The sequence below is a fragment of the Hordeum vulgare genome, chromosome 3H (assembly GCF_904849725.1).
Source record: "Hordeum vulgare subsp. vulgare chromosome 3H, MorexV3_pseudomolecules_assembly, whole genome shotgun sequence".
NCBI lineage: Eukaryota > Viridiplantae > Streptophyta > Magnoliopsida > Poales > Poaceae > Hordeum > Hordeum vulgare.
In genome coordinates, this window is record NC_058520.1 from 558927910 (window position 1) to 558952268 (window position 24359).

General features: G+C 46.6%; 2 protein-coding genes across 4 annotated transcripts; one reads left to right on the forward strand and one right to left on the reverse strand.

Annotated features, from left to right (window-relative positions):
* The first annotated feature begins 237 nt into the window (after positions 1 to 237).
* On the forward strand, positions 238 to 4428 carry LOC123445047 (PTI1-like tyrosine-protein kinase 1). Of its 3 annotated transcripts, none has more exons than XM_045121964.1 (9): positions 238 to 345; positions 1267 to 1395; positions 1550 to 1800; positions 1950 to 2076; positions 2211 to 2484; positions 3338 to 3470; positions 3581 to 3667; positions 3863 to 4025; positions 4118 to 4428. In XM_045121964.1, the coding sequence occupies exons 2-8, from the start codon at positions 1296 to 1298 to the stop codon at positions 3998 to 4000; spliced, it is 1110 nt and encodes a 369-aa protein (XP_044977899.1). In that variant the 5' UTR covers positions 238 to 345; positions 1267 to 1295; the 3' UTR covers positions 4001 to 4025; positions 4118 to 4428. The 3 variants fall into 3 exon arrangements, with proteins under 3 accessions (XP_044977899.1, XP_044977897.1, XP_044977898.1); XM_045121962.1 differs by having other exon boundaries at positions 239 to 345; positions 4098 to 4428; XM_045121963.1 differs by having other exon boundaries at positions 247 to 345; positions 1270 to 1395; positions 4098 to 4428.
* A 7028-nt stretch (positions 4429 to 11456) lies between these two features.
* Positions 11457 to 13211, reverse strand: LOC123440602 (ETHYLENE INSENSITIVE 3-like 5 protein). The gene has a single exon (XM_045117166.1). The coding sequence runs from the start codon at positions 12965 to 12967 to the stop codon at positions 11579 to 11581; it is 1389 nt and encodes a 462-aa protein (XP_044973101.1). The 5' UTR covers positions 12968 to 13211; the 3' UTR covers positions 11457 to 11578.
* Between the last annotated feature and the right edge of the window lie 11148 nt (positions 13212 to 24359).

Consider the following 24359-nt stretch of genomic DNA (forward strand, 5'->3'; position numbering starts at 1 on the left):
CGTTGGCATCTCTGACCCTGCAAAACCCAACGGAAAAGCCACCACTCTCACCCGTACACGCGTGAATTGTGCCCCCAATCTAGAAACTGCTCACTGGCATGTAGCATCCTCCCGCTGGGGACCCATGGGCAGCGACACATCCGGCCGTTCCGTTTCCTCGCCAGCTCCAAGGTAAAAGTAAACACACACAAACAAAAAGAAAGTAAAGAAAAGAAGAGTTCAAAAAGGAAAGGGAAAGAGAGCGAGACGCTATATAAAACGCGACCGCCGCCTCCGTCTCCGCCTCCTCTCAGCCCCCGAGACGACGAAGCCGACGAAAGTAAGCAACGCCGCCGACCCCTCGAGGTGAGCAAGGTCTCCGCGGCCCCAACATCCACCCCCTCCCCGAAATCCCGCCGCGCCGCTCCGGCGACGGCCCGCTCCTCCTCCTCCTCCGCTCCCCCCTCGCGGAAATGCGCGCGATCGAGCCCGCCCGATGGGGTTTTTGCGGCGGCCGGCGTCTTGGGCGTGGGCGGGGAGGCCTCGCGCTCCGCGATTGACTGGGACCAGGCCCGGGGGTTCTGCCGGGGAAGCGATTTGTTAGGTTTGGGGTGTGGTTTTCAGGTTCTCCGTGATCATGTTTCGGTGCCCTGGATCTCGGCGCTCGTAGTCGGCCGGACACTGTCTGTCTTAATTTTCTGGAGTTTGCGTGGGCTGTGCGTGGTGGTGGGGTCGCAGATGCCGGGCTTGGCAGTGAAATTTGCAGTGTTTGGAGTATATTATGCGAGGTGATTTTTGTAGTCTGGGATGGGAATTTCTGTCAGACGGCCGCAGTTTGTTTTCAGTTGAAATGGTTGCAGAAATCCTGCGGTATGGTCGATGTGATATGTATACGTGCAAGTTCGTTGGTCCCAGATAGAGCAAAGTCTAGCTGATGTATACATTTAATCCGTGAGATGATTTCTGGTTCCAGGTTGTTTCAGATTTTATTTCTCACATTGAAACGCTTTGCTTCATTGGGAACAACTTTGATGTTTTGAAATGATGACATAAAGTCCTAAACCACTTTGACGAAATAAAAAACGAAGTGACGCTCCTTGTGAACATAGATGCTGGTTCAAATGCTGCTGTTCTAGAATTTATGCTTCTGTTGTTTGTGAACTTCTATTGCATTATGGGCTGGCTTCATTGGTTAGGAGATGACATCGGTGCTCTAAAGTTAAATATGCTCCTGTGTTGATCCTGTAATATTTTTCCTGATAAAATTCATTTATGTGCTTTCTATAGTAGGGGTGAAACAAGACAAAGAGAGAGTAATGTGGCGTCGCTGCATTTGCTGTCAAGCCGCTGAGTTTGATGAGAATGAAAATGGGCGTGCCAAGTCCAAGGCCAAGGCCCCAACAAATAACGTAGATGGTACACTCATTTTACCTTGATTGTATCATTTGCTTGCTAGTTTACAGTTATCATGCCACTTAAACTTAAAACTCTCTTATGGTGAAGTGGTGATTTATCTTACATTCAGCATTCCACATAGAATTTGATGTTATTTCCTCTGTTTTTTTGAAAGGAATGAAAAAGGGTTTGAAAGATTCAGCTACTGTGAAAGCAGAGCCACAAGATTCAGCTCCCTCTATCAATATTCCTGTTCTATCTTTGGATGAATTAATTGAAAAGACTGATGATTTTGGGGCAAAGGCTTTAATAGGCGAAGGATCTTATGGGAGAGTGTACTACGCTGTGCTTGATAATGGGACAAAAATGGCAGTGAAGAAACTTGATTCTACTGAAAATGAGCCCATATCAGAATTCTCGACTCAGGTTGGCTTACTATTGAAGATTGGAATTATTCTTCTGGTTATACGACTGACACTTCTTAATGCATGGAGTGTTCTCTTATTTTAAATATGTATATTTTTCTTAAAATGCATGAGAGTCCATCAGCAATGATCGATACTTTCTGATGCTAGGTTTCCTTGGTTTCAAGATTGAAACATGAAAACTTCGTAGACATATTGGGATACTGTATGGAGCGTAACCTTCGCATAGTAGCCTATGAGTTTGCCACCATGGGGTCTCTGCATGATGTTCTACATGGTATGATTATGCATATCCATAACACTCCACAGTTTGATACAAAATTTTCTATTCTCGTTGGGAACTTGGGGATTGGGGTGGTACAGCTATTGTGGATTATCTCTAAGCAAGTATGTCTTAACTTGTGCTAACAGGAAGAAAAGGAGTACAAGGTGCACAACCTGGTCCACCACTTAATTGGATGCAGCGAATGAAAATTGCTGTTGATGCTGCCAAAGGACTTGAATACCTGCACGAGAAGGTCCAGCCTTCTATTGTACATAGAGATGTTAGATCCAGCAACATCCTCTTATTTGAGGACTTCAAGGCCAAGATTGCAGATTTCAATCTTTCAAATCAGGCTCCAGATATGGCTGCTCGGTTGCATTCTACTCGTGTGTTGGGAACCTTCGGTTATCATGCCCCAGAGTAAGAATCCTGTACTTTCAAACTACGAAATCCATGATAAATTAATACTTTGATAACTATTTTATTGCTAAAATATACTCTCTCCGTTCCTAAATAAAAGCCCTTTTAGAGATTCCAATATGGACTACATACGGAGCAAAATAAATTATTCTACACTCTAAAATATGTCTATATACATCCGTATGTAGTCCGTATTGGAATCTATAAAAAGGCTTATATTTAGAAACGGAGGGAGTAGTTCTATTTGGACTGCAAACTTGTCTAGTTAATTCCTTAAAAGATCGTTTGCATTGCGTGTTCTAAGCAGATGTTAAAAAATGTCAACAGATAAGCACATCTATCAGCAACATTAGAATTTAATCATTTCCTGGCATATATTTATACATTTTGACACTTTGCATTCATAGTAATATGCAAAACTTGTGTCATTAGAATCCATCAGCCAGTTGTTACTTCTCTTTATTCGGATCTTGTTTGACCAGATAAAACCTGTTTATACTCAACTACCAATCAGAAAAAGAATCAAGTTGACCAGGTGGAGGCACCAGTTTCCTGTACTTGGGCAGAATCAGCTACAAATATTTATGTATTTTATCTGTTACTCCTTCCGTTCCATAATTCTTGTCATGTTTTTTGCTCTAAAACCACGACAAGAATTATGGAACGGAGGGAGTACTAACCAGTTCTATAACTGGCCAGAAACTTGTAAACTCCACCTAGCAGCAACCACTAATACTGGGGGCACTTGTTACAGAAAATCCTTCTTGAAGTGATACAGTTGTCTACATAATCCTGATATTGCACAATACTGTTTTTGTATAACAAATGTTTTGTAATGATTAACTTTCTGCAGGTACGCAATGACTGGTCAGCTGACCCAGAAAAGTGATGTGTATAGTTTTGGGGTTGTTCTCTTGGAACTTCTGACAGGAAGAAAGCCTGTGGACCATACAGCGCCCCGAGGGCAGCAGAGCCTGGTTACATGGGTAATGCTCACATCATAGTTACTTATTTCTCATAATAACAAGGCACATCCCCATCCTTCACTGCAGACTGTGTTAACCAGTTCTCTGAGCATATAGCTTCTGTTGTGCAGGCTACACCAAGATTAACCGAAGACAAGGTGACGGCTTGCATAGATCCCCGGTTGGAGGGTGAATATCCGCCAAAGGGAGTTGCAAAGGTCTCCCTACTCCTGTCTCTTGCCCCCTCTTTTGTTTACCCACTAGCTTGACAACTACTACTCCCATCCCATAATATAATATCCTTTTTGACACTAGTGTAATGTCAAAAACGCTCTTATATTATGGGACGGAGGGAGTAATAACTTATTCTTCCATCTGTTTTCACACTTTTCACCTTTCGCACCTTAATACAGCTTGGGGCGGTAGCAGCTCTGTGTGTGCAATATGAAGCCGAGTTCCGTCCAAGCATGAGCATTGTGGTGAAGGCTTTATCTCCCCTGACCTTGAGCAGGCAAACTCCACCTGCGCCACCACCAGCGCTGGACAGTTGATCCACAGAATTGACCAAAGAAATAAGTAAGTTCATACAGTTGTCATAGAGCTCTGTTCATCGCATATGTAAGAAGCTAAGAGTTATGTTTTTGTCAGGATATACCTCTTAACTGAAGATGGTCTGCATGAACATAGTCCGTCCGCTTGCCTCATGCTGCTATCTCTTTTACTGAAAGCTGATGATATGCAAGCCAAGATATGAAGAAATTGGAGCCTTTACCTGTCAGATCACTTTAACTAACTGAATTAAGACGTGTGGCTTTGGTGGAACACAGAGACGTCCTTTTCCATATCCGTAGAACTTTTGGAATTATCAGTAGCGAAAAATATCTGCATTTTTCACATTCATCGAGAGTGGATTGTAGAACTTCCTAGTCTCTCTACTTTTGGCCTTTCTTGCTATCCTCTATTACCGTCCTTGGGCTTATATAGTTTCTTGATTCGTTGTAGATCATTCACTAAGATCGTGTAATCTGCATACGTGGCAACAACTACGGTATTTTCAACTGGTTTATATACGGTGCTGCCCGCTCGCTAGGGCATCATGGCGGATCGCAGTTTACCTAGTTGGCATCCTCCGCTGACGCGTAACCCTACCTTGTTAGGGCATCTCCATTGCTGACCCTTGACGCGTAACCCTACCTTGTTAGGGCATCTCCATCGCTGACCCTTAAACCGTTCGCGACCTTAAACTGTTCGCGACCGCGTGGTCCGGATGTGTTTTGTCATGCAACGTGGTCATGTATTGCTCCACTCCAAGTGGGGCATGCCCGCTTTTGCTCTGCATCCTTTTCCGTCGAAGTGAGCTGACCGCATACATGTTGTTTTCGCTTTGCATTATTGTCGGTCCAGAGTGAACGTGGCCGTCCCTTTGTTTGCCGGCCGAAAAAACAACTCAGATGCCCGCGCATTGACGCACCCGGAGGCTTGGTTGGCATCCACTATAGCCCGCATCCTTTCCCGCCAGAAGGAGGGCATGCCTGCTTCTGCTCTAGCCCATCCACAAATCCCTCCCTTGTCCCCATCCTTTCCAGCCCGAAGCCAGCTGGCCGCATTCATGTCGTTCCCGCTCTACATTTATGTCGGCCCAGAGCGGATGTGGCCTCTGGTCAGTCCGCGTCGCGTTTTTGGTGTTCGTGCATGTTCAATGCCAGAGCGCGCACGCCGGGGAGGGGGGGGCATGACTGCTTTTGCTCTCGCCCACCCAAAAATCACTCCCTCGTCCGCATCCTTTCCCGTCTAAGCGAGCTGACCGCATGCATGCCGTTTCCACTCTGCATTGATGTCGGCCCACAGCAGATGTGGCCTCTATCCAACCCTCCATAATTCATCGGATCTCGACAAACACACCGCAAAAGAGTATTACATTGTAGAGATCTCCATGAAGATCATGGTATTGAAGAAGAAAGAGAGAGAAGAAGCTATCTAGCTACTAGCTATGGACCCGTAGGTGTGTGGTGAACTACTCACGCATCATCGAAGGGGCAATGGAGTTGATGTGAATGCCCTCTGTGATCGATTTCCTCTTCGGTAGATTACCGGAAAAGTTTCCTAGATTGGATCTCACAGGAACAGAGGTTCCCGGCGGCGGAAAAGTATTTTTTGGCTCCTTCCGGTATTGGGGGAATATTTGGGAATTTATAGGCCAAGGATTAGGGTTAGGAGAGCTGTAGGGGGCCCACAAACCAGGGGGCGGCCCCCTATAGGGCGTGCCGTGCAGGCTTGTCGCCTCCCGGCAGGTCTCCTGCCCGCTTCTCCAAGTCTGGCAGGTGTCTTTTGGTCCAAGAAAAATCATTTCAGAGATTTTATTCCGTTTGGACTATGTTTAATATTCCTTATCTGCAATACTCAAAAACATGAAAAAACAGAAACTGGCACTAGGCTTTAGATTAATAGGTTAGACCCAATTTTTTTTATAAAACATCCAAAAGTGATAATATAGTAGCATGAAGCAATAAAAAATTATAGATACGTTGGAGACATATCAGCCAACCATTTCAACCATAATAGCTCTTTGTTCGCCTCTGTTACTGCAATGCATTCAGCTTCAGTTATATGCAGTGCCACACACTTTTGCACACTGCTTTTCCATGATGCTGCTCCCCCTGCATAGGTAACCAAGTAACCTGAAGTAGACTTCCTTCTGTCAACATCTCCAATCATGCCAGAATTTGAAAAAGCAATCAGCTTGGCCTCACCACCACCAAAGCGAAGCTTTAGATTTGTGATGCCCCGGAGATATCTCAAAATCCACTTCACGGATTCCCAATAAGCTCTTCCTGGATTAGACATAAATATTCTCACAGTAGTAACCCCATGAGCAATATCAGGCCTTGTACACACCATAGCATACATCAAACTCCCAACCGCTGAAGCATAAAGAAGAAGATGCATTTCCTTCTTCTTCTCACCAGTGGTAGGACATTGATTTGTTCTCAACTTGAAATGGGCTCCTAGTGGCCAACTCACAACTTTAGCATTATCCATCTCGAACTTCTGAAGTACCTTCTCAATATACTTCTCTTGAGACAAGTACAACTTGTTGGAATTTCCGTCTCGCTCAACTTTCATTCCGAGAATATTCTTTGTTGGACGTAAGTATTTCATGGCAAAAGATTTGTTCAACTCTTTCTTCAACTTAGCAATCGTAGAGAAATTCTTGCTAACAATCAGGATATCATCAACATAGAGCAATAATATGACAAAATCATCACCTGAGAACCTCTGAATAAAAACACAATGGTCTGAGCTACACTTCTTGTAGCCTTGCTCCCCCATGACAGTTTCAAATTTCGTGTACCACTGTCTTGGGGCTTGTTTTAGGCCATAGAGACTTTCCTTTAGCTTGCACACATAGTCTTCTTTGCCTTTCACAATAAACCCCTCAAGTTGCTCCATGTATATTTCTTCCTCCAACTCACCATGAAGGAATGCAGTATTCACATTCATTTGCTCAACCTCCAAGTCGAGACGAGCTCACATGCCAAGGATAACTCTAATGGATGTCATCTTCACAACCGGAGAAAAATATATCATAATAGTCAATGCCTTTTCTTTGGCTGAATCCTTTTACAACTAGCATGACCTTGTACTTTGGATGTGATGTGTGCTCTTCTTGCTTGATTCTGTAGACCCACTCGTTCTTCAGGATTTTCTTGTTTTGGGGCAACTTCACCAACTCATAAGTATGATTTTTATGCAAGGAATCCATCTCTTCTTGCATAGAATTTTTCCACTCCTCCTTGTGTTCATCTTCCATTGCGTGCGTAAAACATTCATGTTCTAAACCGTCAGATAATAACACCACATATTGATCTAAGTGATACCTGCTGGAAGGAATTCAACCCTTGTTGGATCTTCTGAGTGGAGTGGCCGGTGGACTTTCTGGTGCTGGTGCTTCCTGCTCATCCGGATCATCAACTTCAACATCATACTCTTGCTACTATCGGTGAGCATCTTCTTCACCCGCACCACCATTTACATCATCTTGTACATCTCCTGCATCTTCTTCAACTTGCACAGGAGCTGGTGCTGCAGGAACTGGGTCAGAATCAATCATGTCTTGCCACTGCTGAGGAGGAACCTTCCCCTTCGTCTTCACAATATCCTCAATTGTTTGGTCTTCTACAAACACAACACCACAACTTCTCACAACTTTCCTTGCAATAGGGTCAAACAACTTGTAGCCAAACTCACCACCTCCATAGCCAAGAAATATGCATTGTCGTGTCTTCGAATCAAGCTTTGACCTTTCATCTTGAGGAATATGAACAAAGGCCTTGCATCCAAAAACTTTCAAGTGGTCATATGATACGTCCTTGTCACAATAAACTTTGTTAGCTACATCTCCGTGCAAAGGATAACTTGGTGAGAGATTAATAAGATAAACTGCAGTCACCAAAGCCTCACCCCAAAAGTGTTTGCACTTGATAGAAAACATCTAACTCTCTCCACAATTGTCTTGTTCATCCTCTTAGCAAGACCATTCAGTTGTGGTGTCTATAAGGGAGTAAACTGATGCCTAATACCTTGTTGCTTGCAATATGCATCAAATAGCCCAATATACTATCCTTCATTATCAGTGTGAATGCACTTGATCTTCTTCTCATTTTGTCTCTCAATTAAGGCTTGGAGTTGCTTGAATACACCTAGTACTTGATCGTTGGTCCTCAAAGTGAAGGCTCAGACTTTCCTGGAAAAGTCATCAATAAAAGTCACAAAGTACTTAGCACCACCAAGAGATCTGACCGACATTTTGCAAACATCGGAATGTATCAAGTCCAGCTTCTCAGGCTTCTTGTGAGGAGGTAGAGTCTTGAAGGCAACTCTGTGTTGCTTCCCTGCTAACCAATCTAAACATTTTTTGATGTGAACTCCTTGCACACCCTTCAAGAATTTTTTCTTCACTAGCACTGTCACCCCATCTCACTCACGTGCCCCAGTCTCGTGTGTCATAGAGCACAATGATCATCCTTCTCTAGTGCATTGACACAAGCACTAAAGAGCTTAGTATGAACATGATACAAAACGGAGACCATTTTACCTCTTACAACAATCATGTTCCCTTTGGTGAGCTTGTACTACCCTTTTCCAAAACTAGTCAAGTAATCATCTCCATCAAGCAAACCAACTGAGATAATATTGAGACAAAGTGCCTCAACATGCCTCCCAGACTTGAGGACTAACCTTGTACCATTTGCGGTCTCCAAATGCACAACTCCTTTTGCAATGATGGCTGCCCTATGATTGTTCCCCATCTTCATAACACCAAAATGACGAGATATATAGTTAGTGAAGAGCTATCTGCGAGATATAGCATGAATGGTAGCACCGCTGTCCGGTATCCAAATTATCTCGTCGCCATCCACAAGGTTGATGGTTTCATCACAAACAACCGTGATCATGTCTTCAATAGTGGAACCAAATCTGCATTCATTTTCTTTATGCATAACAAGCATGATGTACTCTTCCATTGTAGTAACTCGGTTTCCCTCTGCGTCACTATTAGTGCGAGCTTTCTTCTTCTTTTTCTTGTTGTCTTTCTTCCACTTGTCACATTGCCACTTAATGTGGCCCTTCTGATGGTAGTGATGACAATCATAATCAGCACACTTGCCTCTTGATTTGCTCCTACCTCTTTCCGCCCCTTTACCTGAACCTTTGCTCTTGCTTGTCCCCTTGGATAGAGTGGCCAACAACGCTAAATGTGAGGAAGAACCAGCTTCAGCCACCTTTATCGATTCTTCATTTATTACCATGGTTTTCATAAGATTCCAAGTGACAACTCCATTAGGTGCTGAATTGCAAACCATGACCTTAAAGGTCTCCTAGCTGTCCGGTAATGAGCCTAGTAGCAGCAAGGCTCTTGCTTCATCTTCAAATGTAATTCCCATTGAAGAAAGTTGATTTACAACGCCTTGGAATGTATTCACATGATCTGCAATTAGAATGCCCTCTTTGTACCTCAAACACATCAATTGTTTGATCAAGAACATCTTGTTTGTACCTTCTTTTCGGGAAAACAACTCTTTCAATTTCTGTCATAAGGTGCGTGCATGTGTCTCATCAATGATATGGTTTAAAACATTGTCATCGACCCATTGTCAAATAAACCCACAAACTTGGCGATGAAGTACCTTCCACTAACCTTCCTCAATGCCCTCCGACGTCTTAGTGGATAACACTAGCTTCGAGTATTCTTTCACATATAACAGGTCCTCCATCTTGCCCTTCCATGCTTGGTAATTTCTACCGTTCAAAGATATCTTCCTGCTGGTATTCACTTCCATGTTTCACCACAAGAAACTCAGCAATTTGCACAAGCAAATCAAGGCTCTAATACCACTTTGTTGGGGCTAGACAACAACAATAAACTGCACAAATTCACCATGGAAAATATGCACACTACACATCCCCCTTCTGTTGTGATGAACTCTGAGGACAGCTTCAACCAACAAGTAAGCAGCGGAATAACACAAACAACATGCACATGTGACACATGATTTAACGCGGAGAACCCTTTTTAAGTTGAGGAGTAAAAAAACACAATGTGGACCGACCGGTCCATACAAATTCACTATAACAATGATGAGTACAAAGTCTTCTTTAAAACATCTAGATAAATTTAGAACACACTCTCCATATTGCCAACCGGCAACAACCACCACAACCACAAGAGGCAAGATTTCAGCAAAGCCGAGTGCACACATTTCTGTCCCTTTCAGTATTTTGCAAACTGCTCTTTACCCTTGAACCAAACAACACCAAATTTGAGACACAAGTAGACACACGAGTTCCTGAGATGCCCTCAAAATTTCAACTCAATCGGACACCGTTTGCCTACCCAAAATGGTCGTCTCCCAAAACTACTCTATTCTGAAACTATGGCAGTTAATGCTGACTAAACCACTCTCAAATCGGATGCTTCATTGACCCAATCCTCAAACCAGCTAACAAGATCGAAGTACTCAAAGCAAGAAACGAGCTCACCAAGTTTAGGGTCGATCCAAGCATGTTTGAACCTCAAATCACCAGCTTAGACAATGTCTAGTCAGAGGCACCAAAAGTGAACAGAACCTCCACTTATTGTTCTTCCTTTCTCACACATGTTGTGTTTTCTCTTGTGTGCTCTCTCTCGCTCTCACCAATGACAGCCACCACCAGCACCAAATACTACCAGCCACACTATGACAGTTCTTTGTGCCAGCGCTCTGCTTACATGCGTGGAAGCCAAGTATATGTTTTTGCCGTGTATACTACAACACTAATCGGCTTAGATGGATGAAGCTGAATACCCGCGTCTTGCCACTCCGTGTACACAATAATAGTCAACATCACGTGATTTTTCTATAGTGGGATGTCCGGCTAGGCCCACCTTCAGCATGTCACTGCCGCAAAATGGTAATGAGAAATTGTGGTTGCCTTGTTTGGCCGGAACGGGGAGGCGGGGGCAACCTTATCCCAATCACTGCGTACATCGACGTCGCCCTATCAGAAAATAACGCTTGAATTATTTATTTATTTATTTAACAAGGGAAGATAACGTTTGATCATCAACCAATTGCATACATAACGTCTATTCGAACCCACTCAGAGACGAGGCAAACACTGTTTCAATCATATGTTACAGTATTCTATTCACACAGAATTGTTGGGCCATTAGCACAAATGCAATTTGTTCAACAACTGAAATTATAAACTCCCTTCATTCTAAATTGAATGTTATTGATTTAGTATAAAGTTGTCACACCGCATGGGACATGTGGTTGATTAGCAAACTCAAAATTCACATAAAGTTGTCACAGAAGAGAAATGATCATACGCCGCATTTCATGAAATATGAAATATCCTTCACTAATTAATAATTCCAACATCTCAAAAGAAAAAATAATCTAACATGGAAATAATGCAGTGCAAATATTCAGTAGTTGAAAAAAATAAGATCAGTGAGTGCACTTCGACCCTTGCCACTAGGCTACTCCTTAGTTCTCAAAAAGTATATATACTCCTAATAACTAGACCTAGTAAAAAGTAATAACCGTGCGTAACATAGGTAGGACAACTGACTGCGTGGCTAGTCACTCTCCCATCAAGCGCAGCACATCATCTACTTCAGGGCAGCTCCCGATGATATCAAAGAGCACATCCTGGGCCACCTCATCTATGCCCCCGAGCGGCAGCAACACGGAATGCATCGGCGGCAGATCGTCCTTTTCCCGGTCACCATAGCTTTCGACCCCCTGCATGCAGCCGTAGTAAAGCTTCATAAGCTCGTTGATCGGGCTCCGGCTCTCCTCTGTGATTGCAGTAGCCAGCTGATCCGGCAGCATTATGGTCAGCTCTGACCCGCTCCCACCCGAGCTGCCGCTGCGAGACATCTCGCGCTTGCGTTTGTCCTGCGCGCCGCGCACAACGCTCTCCAGGCCATCGTCGTCCCTCTCCTTCCCAGCCTTCTTCTTCTTCACCTCCTCCCCCTCCTCCTCCTCCTCCTCCTCCCGGTCGAACGGCGTGATACACAGCGAGCTCTTTAGCCGGCTGCCAAGCGCCTCCTCCTGCCTAAGCACCTTGGACCAGGTCTCCGACTCCTTGGCGCTCATCTTCTGCTGCAGCCGCTTGGACTGCCACACGAGCTTGCGCATCTGGTCGAAGCGCGGGCTCATGTGCTTGATCACCGCGCTGAGCAGCGAGATCTTCCACGCCTTCTTCAGGTCGTGCGGCTTCCGGTACGGTGGCACGCCCTGGTGAGCCTGCATCTCGCCCTGCGTGCCCCACCAGGACTCATGCCCCGTCGGCCACCACGGCGGCGCCAGGCCGCGCTCCAGCGGGAAGCTCCTCTGCGGTGGCTCGCAGTGCTGGATGAGTGCAGAGAGCACGGATCCGAGCGTGCTGTCCTGGATGTCCTGGAGACGATGCAGGGAGGAGGCCAGGCCCACCGGGCTCTCGCCCATGGGGCCGACCAGACCCATCGGGCCGGCGCGGTCGAAGCTCACGTTCTCCTTCCACCAGCCGCGGAGGCTGTCGGAGGAGCCGGACATGGGCTCGCCGGCCTCGTCGATGACGCCGTACACGAACCCGCGCGCGTTGCAGGCCTCCATCATCCTGAGCATGTGCCGGAGCACGCCGTCCTGCGCGCGCAGCATGGCCTTGCGGCGGCACCGCACGTCGGGAGGCTCCTCCTGGCCCGAGCCCGACATCGACGAGGACGCGCGTGCAGCTGCAGCCGCCGCCGCCGCCGCCACGCCCCTGGCGCCGGCGCGGCCCTCGAGCCTCGTGAGCAGCATCTGGTCCTTCCACATGCGCTTCTTGAGGTCGGAGATCTCGACTGGTTCAGAGCCTGATTCGGAGTCGCTCATCTCCTCCTCCCCCTCCTGCTGCCCCCCAGGGTCTGGACCGCCGGGCCCGTCCCCGTGCTCCATGCCCGACTCTGCGGGAAGATGCCTCCTACTACCGTGTGTGCCTTTATTCATGGAGTATAGCTGACAATTAGCAAAAAATGATCTATGACGAGCCAATGGTTGCACCGGCGAACTATTTATATGCGCGCCCGCGGTCGACGTGTCCAGTCGAGGAGAATTCAGTGGCCGGCGGCCGCCCGATGCATGTCGCGGCGTGGCTGCGAGCTCATGAATCTGGCCAAAGGACGTCTCGGGAATCTGAGCTCTATATATGTTTCAGTGTAAGCCCGTCCTGCCTTCGGCGTTCCAGGCTCTAGGCGAGCTAGCTACCCCGGTGTGCGCACATGGTTTTGGATATGGATCGGAAAATGACGGCAAGATATTACGCTCCCTTCCAGTCTCACTTTGTTTAGTCGTTTACGTGTATGGTTTTGACATGAGTTCATGTGCATGCGGTGGCGGGTGGGCGGGCATGCGTGCAAACATGCAAATTTTCTAAGTAGCGGTCGCCAAACGATACACATACTTGCCCTTAAAAATAATACGTACACGTTATGCATGAACCATCAAGCTCACATGATCTCAGCTTGAGAGGTAATATCCAGAAACACGTGCAGATTATTGATATGCGGAGATGATGGATTGTGTGTTGAGTTTGTGGTTGGTGACTAGTATGTATAGTTTTCTTCTCTTACACCTTCATTGAAGGAGGATGTTAGATCTCAAGTTTTGATGCCTCGATCTGATTCTTTCAACGGTTATGGTTTCGTTTTTGATGATGGACGGACGTTAGGCATCAAGCTTTGGGGATTCTTTTGTTTTAATTTTAATTTTTTGTTTTTACTGGAGGTCCTTTGCGTAAAGATTAATTATTTGTTGTCTTTTAATTTTGTCAGACGTGATTTTTTTTGCGAAATCATCCAGGGGAAGTTCTTCCACCTGAATATATTGCCTAAAAACAGTCAAAATTAAAGGTCATCCTTAGGTTTCTGCTCATCCAGTTTATAAGAAAAAGCGGATCAAAAATTGAACAAGATGGACCCGTTTATGAGGATAACCAGACCAAAAATCATACAAGCAAAAGTAAACAAAGAAGAGGGAAAGAACACACAGACAAGGTATGCCTACCTGGCATATAGAAGGACCATCGCCATGAAAGACACTCATAGACGTGGGGTCTCGTCAAGAGATCACACTACGAGAACTTTGTAAGCAACCTAAAGCACCACACTTCTATGCATACCGATCACCATGGCACAACTCGGAAGTGTCCATAATCAACGAGGGCAATTAAACACGAACCTTAGCTAGGAACTCCGCCACGGAAAATCGGACCGATTAGCAAGGTGAGGAGGCATCTTGCACCATCAATGAGCAAAGTGAATAGAGGCATCACCAAGAGCACGTAGATCGCCGCAACACATCAACAACCATGGGAAGATATTGAGCATGCACATCAATAGGGGCGAGAAACCTTCACGAGGGAAAAAGGTATGGATGCATCACAACGCCGAAGACACTCTCGTCGAACCCCAAAGAACACCACCGAACTACCATTGTCGACTCCTACCGGCCACACCACCACCAGCAGCATCCCCGCTGCTTGCCACTACCCAACAAAACAACATGGCCGACTTCTTGATGATACCTTCAAGAAGGGGTGCGACGCAAGGATGCGCCACCATCATCGGTTCCAAGCAGACCTCGAAGCAGAGTTTCCTTCAAAGTCGAGCATGGGATGGCGATATCAACATTTCAACAACCCCTCCAAGAAGGTTAGCGGCGCCCATGGGCGTCACCAACGTCGGCTCTAGGTAGAGCATGGCTTTCGGCCAGTTGAACATACACACACCCTAGGCACAGGCTATTCGAGGTAGACTACACACCTACACCACCATGAAGCTCCCAATTCGGACAACCGCATGCCAGAACTGACCCACACACGTCGGAATTACCTCAAGCAGATATGGAGAAGCAGCTTGCGGACATAGCCACCCTCACCACGAGGAGGCACACATCCGCGAAGCCATCCTACATCACGACCGCCAACTCCTCACAACGTGCTGCAGAGTGCCATCGAGCCTCCATATCCGACGTGGTTTAATTTCTACCTTGATCTTTATTATATAAATGAGACATGTATTATCATGCAAAAAAAACTCACATGGCTAGTCATGCATGTTTTAAAACATACGAGTAAAAGATATATCACTTTGCTATAGAACAATCTACCCCTAAAACATCAACGGAACCAGCGGGTGTGCTGGGTGTGCCGTGGCACACCTAGAAAGTTGATGTTTTATATAAATTGAAAATTATAATTTATTTGCATGAGACCCCGTTGGCCCACCTCATCCTTTTCTCCATCTCGCAACTTGCGACAGAGGCAGAGAGCGAGCGGAGCAAAGGACCTCGCCCTGCTCCCTGCTAGGGCTCGGTGCCGCCGCTTCTTGCGCTCGCGCTCGATCGCCGCCGGCCCGCCGCTGCTCGGTGTTGGACATATGCCCTAGAGGCAATAATAAAATGGTTATTATCATATTTCCTTGTTCATGATAATCATCTATTTTTCATGCTATAATTGTATTAACAGGAAACAGTAATACATGTGTGAATAAATAGATCACAATGTGTCCCTAGCAAGCCTCTAGTTGGCTAGCTCGTTAGTCAATAGATGATCATGGTTTCCTGATCATGGGCATTTAGATGTCATTGATAACGGGATCACATCATTGGGAGAATGATGTGATGGACAAGACCCAATCCTAAGCATAGCACTAGATCGTATTGTTCGTATGCTAAAGCTTTTCTAATGTCAAGTATCTTTTCCTTTGACCGTGAGATTGTGCAACTCCCGGATACCGTAGGAGTGCTTTGGGTGTATCAAACGTCACAACGTAACTGGGTGACTATAAAGGTGCACTACGGGTACCTCCGAAAGTGTCTGTTGGGTTGGTGCGAATCGAGATCGGGATTTGTCACTCCGTGTGACGGAGAGGTATCTCTGGGCCCACTCGGTAGAACATCATCATGAGCTCAATGTGACTAAGGAGTTAGTCACACGATGACGTGCTACGGAACGAGTAAAGAGACTTACCGGTAACGAGATTAAACAAGGTATTGGTATACCGACGATCGAATCTCGGGCAAGTTCTATACCGACAAACAAAGGGAATTGTATACGGGATTGATTGAATCCATGACATCGTGGTTCATCCGATGAGATCACCGTGGAGCAAGTGGGATCCACCATGGGTATCTAGACCCCGTTGATGGTTATTGGCCGGAGAGGTATCTCGGTCATGTCTGCCTGTCTCCCGAACCCGTAGGGTCTACACACTTAAGGTTCGGTGACGCTAGGGTTATAAGGAATTATTATACGAGGTTACCGAAAGTTGTTCGGAGTCCCGGATGATATCCCGGACCTCACGAGGAGCTCCGGAATGGTCCGGAGGTAAAGATTGATATATAGGACGGATGGTTTCGGACACCAGAAGTGTTTCGGGCATCACCGGTAACGTACAAGGACCACCGGGACCACCGGAGGTGGTCCCGGGGGTCCACCGAAAGGGGGCAACGACCCCGGGAGGTAAGGTGGGCCAAGTGGGGGAGGGAACCAGCCCCTAGGTGGGTTGGTGCGCCTCCCCACTCAGCCCAATGCGCACGGGAGATGGAAGGGGGGGCAAACCCTAGGCACAGGTGGGCCTTAGGCCCACCAGCTGGTGCGCCACCCCCTCCCACCCTAGCCGCCGCCCCCTTTCCCATCTGGTGGCTTACGCACCACCTAGGGGGAACCCTAGGGGTGGCGCACCCCCTCCCCCTCCTCCTAGAAATAGAGAGGGGTTTTGGCCCTTGGGAGATAGACCTCTCCCTCTCCCTCGGCGCAGCCCTGCCCTTCTTTCTCCTCCTCTCTGCCGGTGCTTGGCGAAGCCCTGCCGGGAGACCTCTTCTCTCCATCGACACCACGCCGTCGTGCTTCTGGAGTTCTTCCCCAACCTCTCCCTACTCCTTGCTGGATCAAGGTGCGGGAGACGTCACCGGGCTGCATGTGTGTTGAACGCGGAGGTGTCGTAGTTCGGCACTAGATCGGAACCGCTGCGAGTACGACTGCATCAACCGCGTTCTAGCAACGCTTCCGCTTAGCGATCTTCAAAGGTCTGAAGATGCTCTTACCCCTCTCTCGTTGCTGGTCTCTCCATAGGAAGATCTGAAAATGCATAGGAAAATTTTGAATTTATGCTACGTTCCCCAATAGTGGTATCAGAGCCAGGTTTTCTATGCGTAGATTCTATGCACGAGTAGAACACAAAAGTTGTGGGCAATGATTTGTCAATTTGCTTGCCGCTACTAGTCTTATTCTTTTCCGGCGGTATTGTGGGATGAAGCGGCCCGGACCGACTTTACACGTACGCTTACGTGAGACTGGTTCCACCGACAGACATGCACACCGTGCATAAAGGTGGCTAGCGGGTGTCTGTCTCTCCTACTCTAGTCAGATTTGATTTGATGAAAAGGGTCCGTATGAAGGGTAAATAGCTTTGGCATATCATCGTTGTGGCTGTCACGTAGGTAAGAAGGCGTTCTTGCTAGAAACCCAAATCAGCCACGTAAAACTTGCAACAACAATTAGAGGACGTCTAACTTGTTTTTGCAGGGTTTGACATGTGATGTGATATGGCCAAAGTTGTGATGTTCATGTATGATGTATGAGATGATCATGTTATTGTAATAGGTTTCACGACTTGCATGTCGATGAGTATGACAACCGACAGGAGCCATAGGAGTTGTCTTGTATGACATGAAATGCCATGTGCTTACTACTTTTACTTCATTGCTAACGGTTAGCTATAGTAGTAGTGATAGTAGTAGTTGGCGTGACGACTTCACGGAGACAGGATGATGGAGATCATGGTGTCACGCCGGTGACGATGATGATCATGCGATGCCTAAAGATGGAGATCCAAAGGGCAAAGATGATAATGGCCATATCATGTCACTATATGATTGCATTGTGATGTTTATCATGTTTTCATCTTATTGCTTAGAACAACGGTAGCATAATAAGATGATCCCTCTTAAAATTTCGATAACGTATTCCCCTAAGTGTGCACCGTTGCGAAGGATCGTTTTCCCGAAGCACCACGTGATGATCGGGTGTGATAGATTGTAACGTTCGCATACAACGGGTGTAAGCCAGATTTACACACGCGAAACACCTAGGTTGACTCGAAGAGCTTAGCATGTACATACATGACCTCGAATACAAGAGACCGAAAGGTCGAACATGAGTCGTATGGTTGAATACGATCAGCATGAAGTTGCTCACCATGGTGACTAGTCCGTCTCACGTGATGATCGAACACGGGTTAGTCAACATGGATCATGTATCACTTAGATGACTAGAGGGATGTCGATTTAAGTGGGAGTTCATACTTAATTTGATTAAATGAACTTAATTGTCATGAACTTAGTCTAAAAGTTGTCTTTATAAATATTGTAGATGGCCAACGTCAACCTCAATTTCAACGCATTCCTAGAGTAAAACAAGCTGAAAGATGATGGTAGCAACTATGCGGACTGGGTTCGCAACTTGAGGCTCATCCTTGAAGCAGCTAAAAAGTCTTATGTCCTAGATGCGCCGCTAGGTGACCCTCCCGCTCCCGCAGCAGCCCAGGACACTCTGAACGTCTGGCAAACGCGGAGTGATGACTACTCTCTGGTTAGGTGTGGCATGTTATACAGTTTAGAAACGGGGCTCCAAAGGCGTTTTGATCAACACGTGGCATATGAGATGTTCCAGGAGCTGAAGCTAGTTTTTCAAGCTCATGCCCGTGTCGAGAGATATGAAGTCTCCGACAAGTTCTTTAGCTGTAAGATAGAGGAGAATAGTTCTGTTAGTGAGCACATACTCAAAATGTCTGGGTTACACGGTCGTCTGACTTCACTTGGAGTCGAACTTCCGGATGATGCTATAATTGACAGAATCCTCCAGTCTCTCCCACCAAGCTACAAAGGCTTTGTGCTTAACTACAACAAGCAAGGGATGGAGAAGACCATTCCCGAGTTGTACTCGATGCTCAAGTCTGCAGAAGTAGAAATCAGGAAAGAGCATCAATTGTTGATGGTCAACAAGACCACTAGTTTCAAGAAAGACAAGGGTAAGAAGAACTTCAAGAAAGACGGCAAAGTTGTTGCCGCGCCCGGTAAGCCAGATGCCGGGAAGAAGAAAAAGAATGGACCCAAGCCTAAGACTGAGTGCTTCTATTGCAAGGGAAAGGGTCACTCGAAGCGGAACTGCCCCAAATACTTAGCCGACAAGAAGACCGGCAACGTTAAAGGTATATGTGATATACATGTTATTGATGTGTACCTTACCAGCGCTCGTAGTAGCTCCTGGGTATTTGATACCGGTGTTGTTGCTCACATTTGCAACTCAAAGCAGGGACTGCGGAATAAGCGGAGACTGGCCAAGGACGAGGTGACGATGCGCCTCGGGAATGGTGCAAAGGTCGATGTGATCGCCGTCGGCACGCTACCTCTACATCTACCGTCGGGATTAGTCTTAAACCTTAATAATTGTTATTTAGTACGAGCTTTAAGAATGAACATTGTATCAGGGTCTTGCCTAATGCGAGACGGCTACTCATTTAAGTCAGAGAATAATGGTTGTTCTATTTATATGAGTGAGATGTTTTATGGTCATGCTCCGCTGGTGAATGGTTTATTCTTGATGAATCTCGATCGTGGTGTTACACATATTCATAGTGTGAGTACCAAAAGATGTAAAGTTGATAATGATAGTTCCACATACTTGTGGCACTGCCGCCTTGGTCATATCGGCGTTAAGCGCATGAAGAAGCTCCATATTGATGGACTATTAGAGTCTCTTGATTTTGAATCATTTGACACATGTGAACCGTGCCTCATGGGCAAGATGACTAAGACTCCATTCTCAGGACTAATGGAGAGAGCAACCGACTTATTGGAAATAATACATACTGATGTGTGTGGTCCGATGAACGTTGAAGCTCGCAGTGGCTATCGGTATGTTCTCACTCTCACCGATGATTTGAGTAGGTATGGGTATATCTACTTGATGAAGCACAAATCTGAGACGTTTGAAAAGTTCAAGGAATTTCAGAGTGAGGTTGAGAATCAACGTGACAGAAAAATTAAATATCTACGATCTGATCGTGGAGGAGAATATTTGAGTCACGAGTTTGGCACACACCTAAGGAAGTGTGGAATCGTTTCACAACTGACACCGCCTGGCACACCGCAACGCAACGGAGTGTCTGAACGTCGTAATCGCACTTTATTAGAAATGGTACGATCTATGATGTCTCTTACCGACTTACCGCTATCATTTTGGGGATACGCATTAGAAACTGCAGCATTCACTTTAAATAGGGAACCGTCTAAATCCGTTGAGACGACACCGTATGAACTATTGTTTGGCAAGAAACCTAAGTTGTCGTTTCTTAAAGTTTGGGGCTGCGATGCTTATGTGAAGAAACTTCAACTAGAAAAGCTCGAACCCAAAGCGGAGAAATGCGTATTCATAGGATACCCTAAGGAAACTATTGGGTATACCTTCTATATTAGATCCGAAGGTAAAACCTTTGTTGCCAAGAACGGATCCTTTCTAGAGAAAGAGTTTCTCTCGAAAGAAGTAAGTGGGAGGAAGGTAGAACTTGATGAGGTAATTACACCCCCTCTCGAACGGGATAGTAGCGCAGCGCGGGAAGTTGTTCCTGTGGCGCCTACACCAACTGAAGAGGAAATTAATGATGATGATCATGAAGCTTCGGATCAAGTTACTACTGTACCGCGAAGGTCCACAAGGGCACGCTCCACACCAGAGTGGTACGGCAACCCTGTGATGGAAATCATGTTGTTAGACAACGGTGAACCTTCGAACTACGAAGAAGCAATGGCGGGCCCGGATTCCAACAAGTGGCTTGAAGCTATGAAATCCGAGATAGGATCCATGTATGAGAACAAAGTATGGACTTTGGTGGACTTGCCCGATGACCGGCGAGCCATAGAAAATAAATGGATCTTCAAGAAGAAGACTGATGCAAACGGTAATCTAACCGTTTACAAAGCTCGACTTGTCGCAAAGGGTTTTCGACAAATTCAAGGAGTTGACTACGAAGAGACTTTCTCTCCCGTAGCGAAGCTGAAATTAGTTCGAATCATGTTAGCAATTGCCGCCTTTTATGATTATGAAATTTGGCAAATGGAAATCAAAACAGCATTCCTTAACGGGAACCTTAAGGAAGAGTTGTATATGATGCAACCAGAAGGTTTTGTCGACCCTAAGGGTGCTAACAAAGTGTGCAAGCTCCAGCGCTCCATCTATGGGCTGGTGCAAGCATCTCGGAGTTGGAACATTCACTTTAATGAGGTGATTAATGCGTTTGGGTTCATACAGGTTTACGGAGAAGCCTGTCTGTACAAGAAAGTGAGTGGGAGCTCTGTAGCTTTCCTCATACTGTATGTGGATGACATATTATTGATGGGGAACAATACAGAAATGTTGGAGAGAATAAAGGCCTATTTGAACAAGAGTTTTTCAATGAAGGACCTTGGAGAAGTTGCATACATATTAGGCATCAAGATCTATAGAGATAGATCGAGACGCCTCATAGGTCTTTCGCAAAGTACATACCTTGACAAGATATTGAAAACGTTCAATATGGAAAACTCAAAGAAAGGGTTCTTGCCAGTTTTGCAAGGTATGAGATTGAGTAAGACTCAGTCGCCGACCATGGCGGCAGATAGAGAGAAGATGAGTTATGTCCCCTACGCATCAGCCGTGGGCTCTCTAATGTATGCCATGCTGTGTACCAGACCTGATATAAACCTTGCCATAAGCTTGGTAGGGAGGTACCAAAGTGATCCCGGTATAGAACACTGGACAGCGGTCAAGAATATCCTTAAGTACCTGAAAATGACTAAGGAAATGTTTCTCATTTATGGAGGTGACGAAGAGCTCGTCGTAAAGGGTTACGTCGACGCTAGCTTCGACACAGATCCGGATGACTCTAAGTCACAGACCGGATACGTATATGTGTTGAATGGTGGGGCAGTGAGCTGGTGCAGCAACAAGCAAGAAGTCGTGGCAGCATCTACATGTGAAGCGGAGTACATAGCTGCTTCAGAAGCAGCTCATGAAGGAATTTGGATGAAGGAGCTCATCACCGACCTTGGAGTGGTTCCAAGCGCGTCGGGTCCAATGACACTCTTCTGTGATAACACTGGGCCATTGCCAGAACCAAGGAGCCCAGGTTTCACCGGAAGACGAAGTACATCAAACGCCGCTACAACTCCATCCAGGACCATGTCCAGTGTGGAGTGATAGATATTTGTAAAGTACACATAGATCTGAATATTGCAGACCCGTTGACTAAACCTCTTCCACGAGCAAAACATGATCAACACCATAATCCTATGGGTGTTCGATACATCACAATGTAACTAGATTATTGACTCTAGTGCAAGTGGGAGACTGTTCGAAATATGCCCTAGAGGCAATAATAAAATGGTTATTATCATATTTCCTTGTTCATGATAATCGTCTATTGTTCATGCTATAATTGTATTAACAGGAAACAGTAATACATGTGTGAATAAATAGATCACAACGTGTCCCTAGCAAGCCTCTAGTTGGCTAGCTCGTTAGTCAATAGATGATCATGGTTTCCTGATCATGGGCATTTAGATGTCATTGATAACGGGATCACATCATTGGGAGAATGATGTGATGGACAAGACCCAATCCTAAGCATAGCACTAGATCGTATTGTTCGTATGCTAAAGCTTTTCTAATGTCAAGTATCTTTTCCTTCGACCGTGAGATTGTGCAACTCCCGGATACCGTAGGAGTGCTTTCTGTGTATCAAACGTCACAACGTAACTGGGTGACTATAAAGGTGCACTACGGGTACCTCCGAAAGTGTCTGTTGGGTTGGTGCGAATCGAGATCGGGATTTGTCACTCCGTGTGACGGAGAGGTATCTCTGGGCCCACTCGGTAGAACATCATCATGACCTCAATGTGACTAAGGAGTTAGTCACACGATGACGTGCTACAGAACGAGTAAAGAGACTTACCGGTAACGAGATTGAACAAGGTATTTGTATACCGACGATCGAATCTCGGGCAAGTTCTATACCGACAAACAAAGGGAATTGTATACGGGATTGATTGAATCCTTGACATCGTGGTTCATCCGATGAGATCATCGTGGAGCAAGTGGGAGCCACCATGGGTATCTAGACCCCGTTGATGGTTATTGGCCGGAGAGGTGTCTCGGTCATGTGTGCCTGTCTCCCGAACCCGTAGGGTCTACACTTAAGGTTCGGTGACGCTAGGGTTATAGGAAATTTTATACGAGGTTACCGAAAGTTGTTCGGAGTCCCGGAAGAGATCATGGACGTCACGAGGAGCTCCGGAATGGTCTGAAGGTAAAGATTGATATATAGGACGGATGGTTTCGGACACCGGAAGTGTTTCGGGCATCACCGTAACGTACCGGGACCACTGGAGGTGGCCCCAGGGGTCCACCAAAAGGGGGCAACGACCCCGGGAGGTAAGGTGGGCCAAGTGGGGGAGGGAACCAGCCCCTAGGTGGGCTGGTGCGCCTCCCCACTCAGCCCAATGAGGAGGGGAGATGGAAGGAGGGGCAAACCCTAGGGACAGGTGGGCCTTAGGCCCACCAGGTGGTGCACCACCCCCTCCCACCCTAGCCGCCGCCCCCTTTCCCATCTGGTGGCTGTCGCACCACCTAGGGGGGAATCCTAGGGGTGGCGCACCCCTTCCCCCTCCTCCTATAAATAGAGAGGGTTTTGGCCCTTGGGAGATAGACTTCTCCCTCTCCCTCGGCGCAACCCTGTCCTTCTTTCTCCTCCTCTCTGCCGGTGCTTGGTGAAGCACTGCCGGGAGACCTCGTCTCTCCATCGACACCACGCCGTCGTGCTGCTGGAGTTCTTCCCCAACCTCTCCCTCCTCCTTGCTGGATCAACGTGCGGGAGACGTCACCGGGCTGCACGTGTGTTGAACGCGGAGGTGCGTAGTTCGACACTAGATCGGAATTGCTGCGAGTACGACTCCATCAATCGCGTTCTAGCAACGCTTCCGCTTAGCGATCTTCAAAGGTATGAAGATGCTCTTACCCCTCTCTAGTTGCTGGTCTCTCCATAGGAAGATCTGAATATGCGTAGGAAAATTTTGAATTTATGCTACGTTCCCCAACACTCGGCACCTCCCCGACGGTCGCCACGACTGCGTGTCCTCCCCGTAGTTGGTCTCATCTCTTGCTCCAGATCCCTCGCTCCATCGCTGCTCGCCCGGTGCCCCGACCATCCGACCTCCACCCCTCCAGTGTTCCTCCGTTCTGGCGTTGTGTGCCCGGCCATGGAGCCGCCACCACTGCCTCCCGTCCTTCCCACTCCGAGCCTCC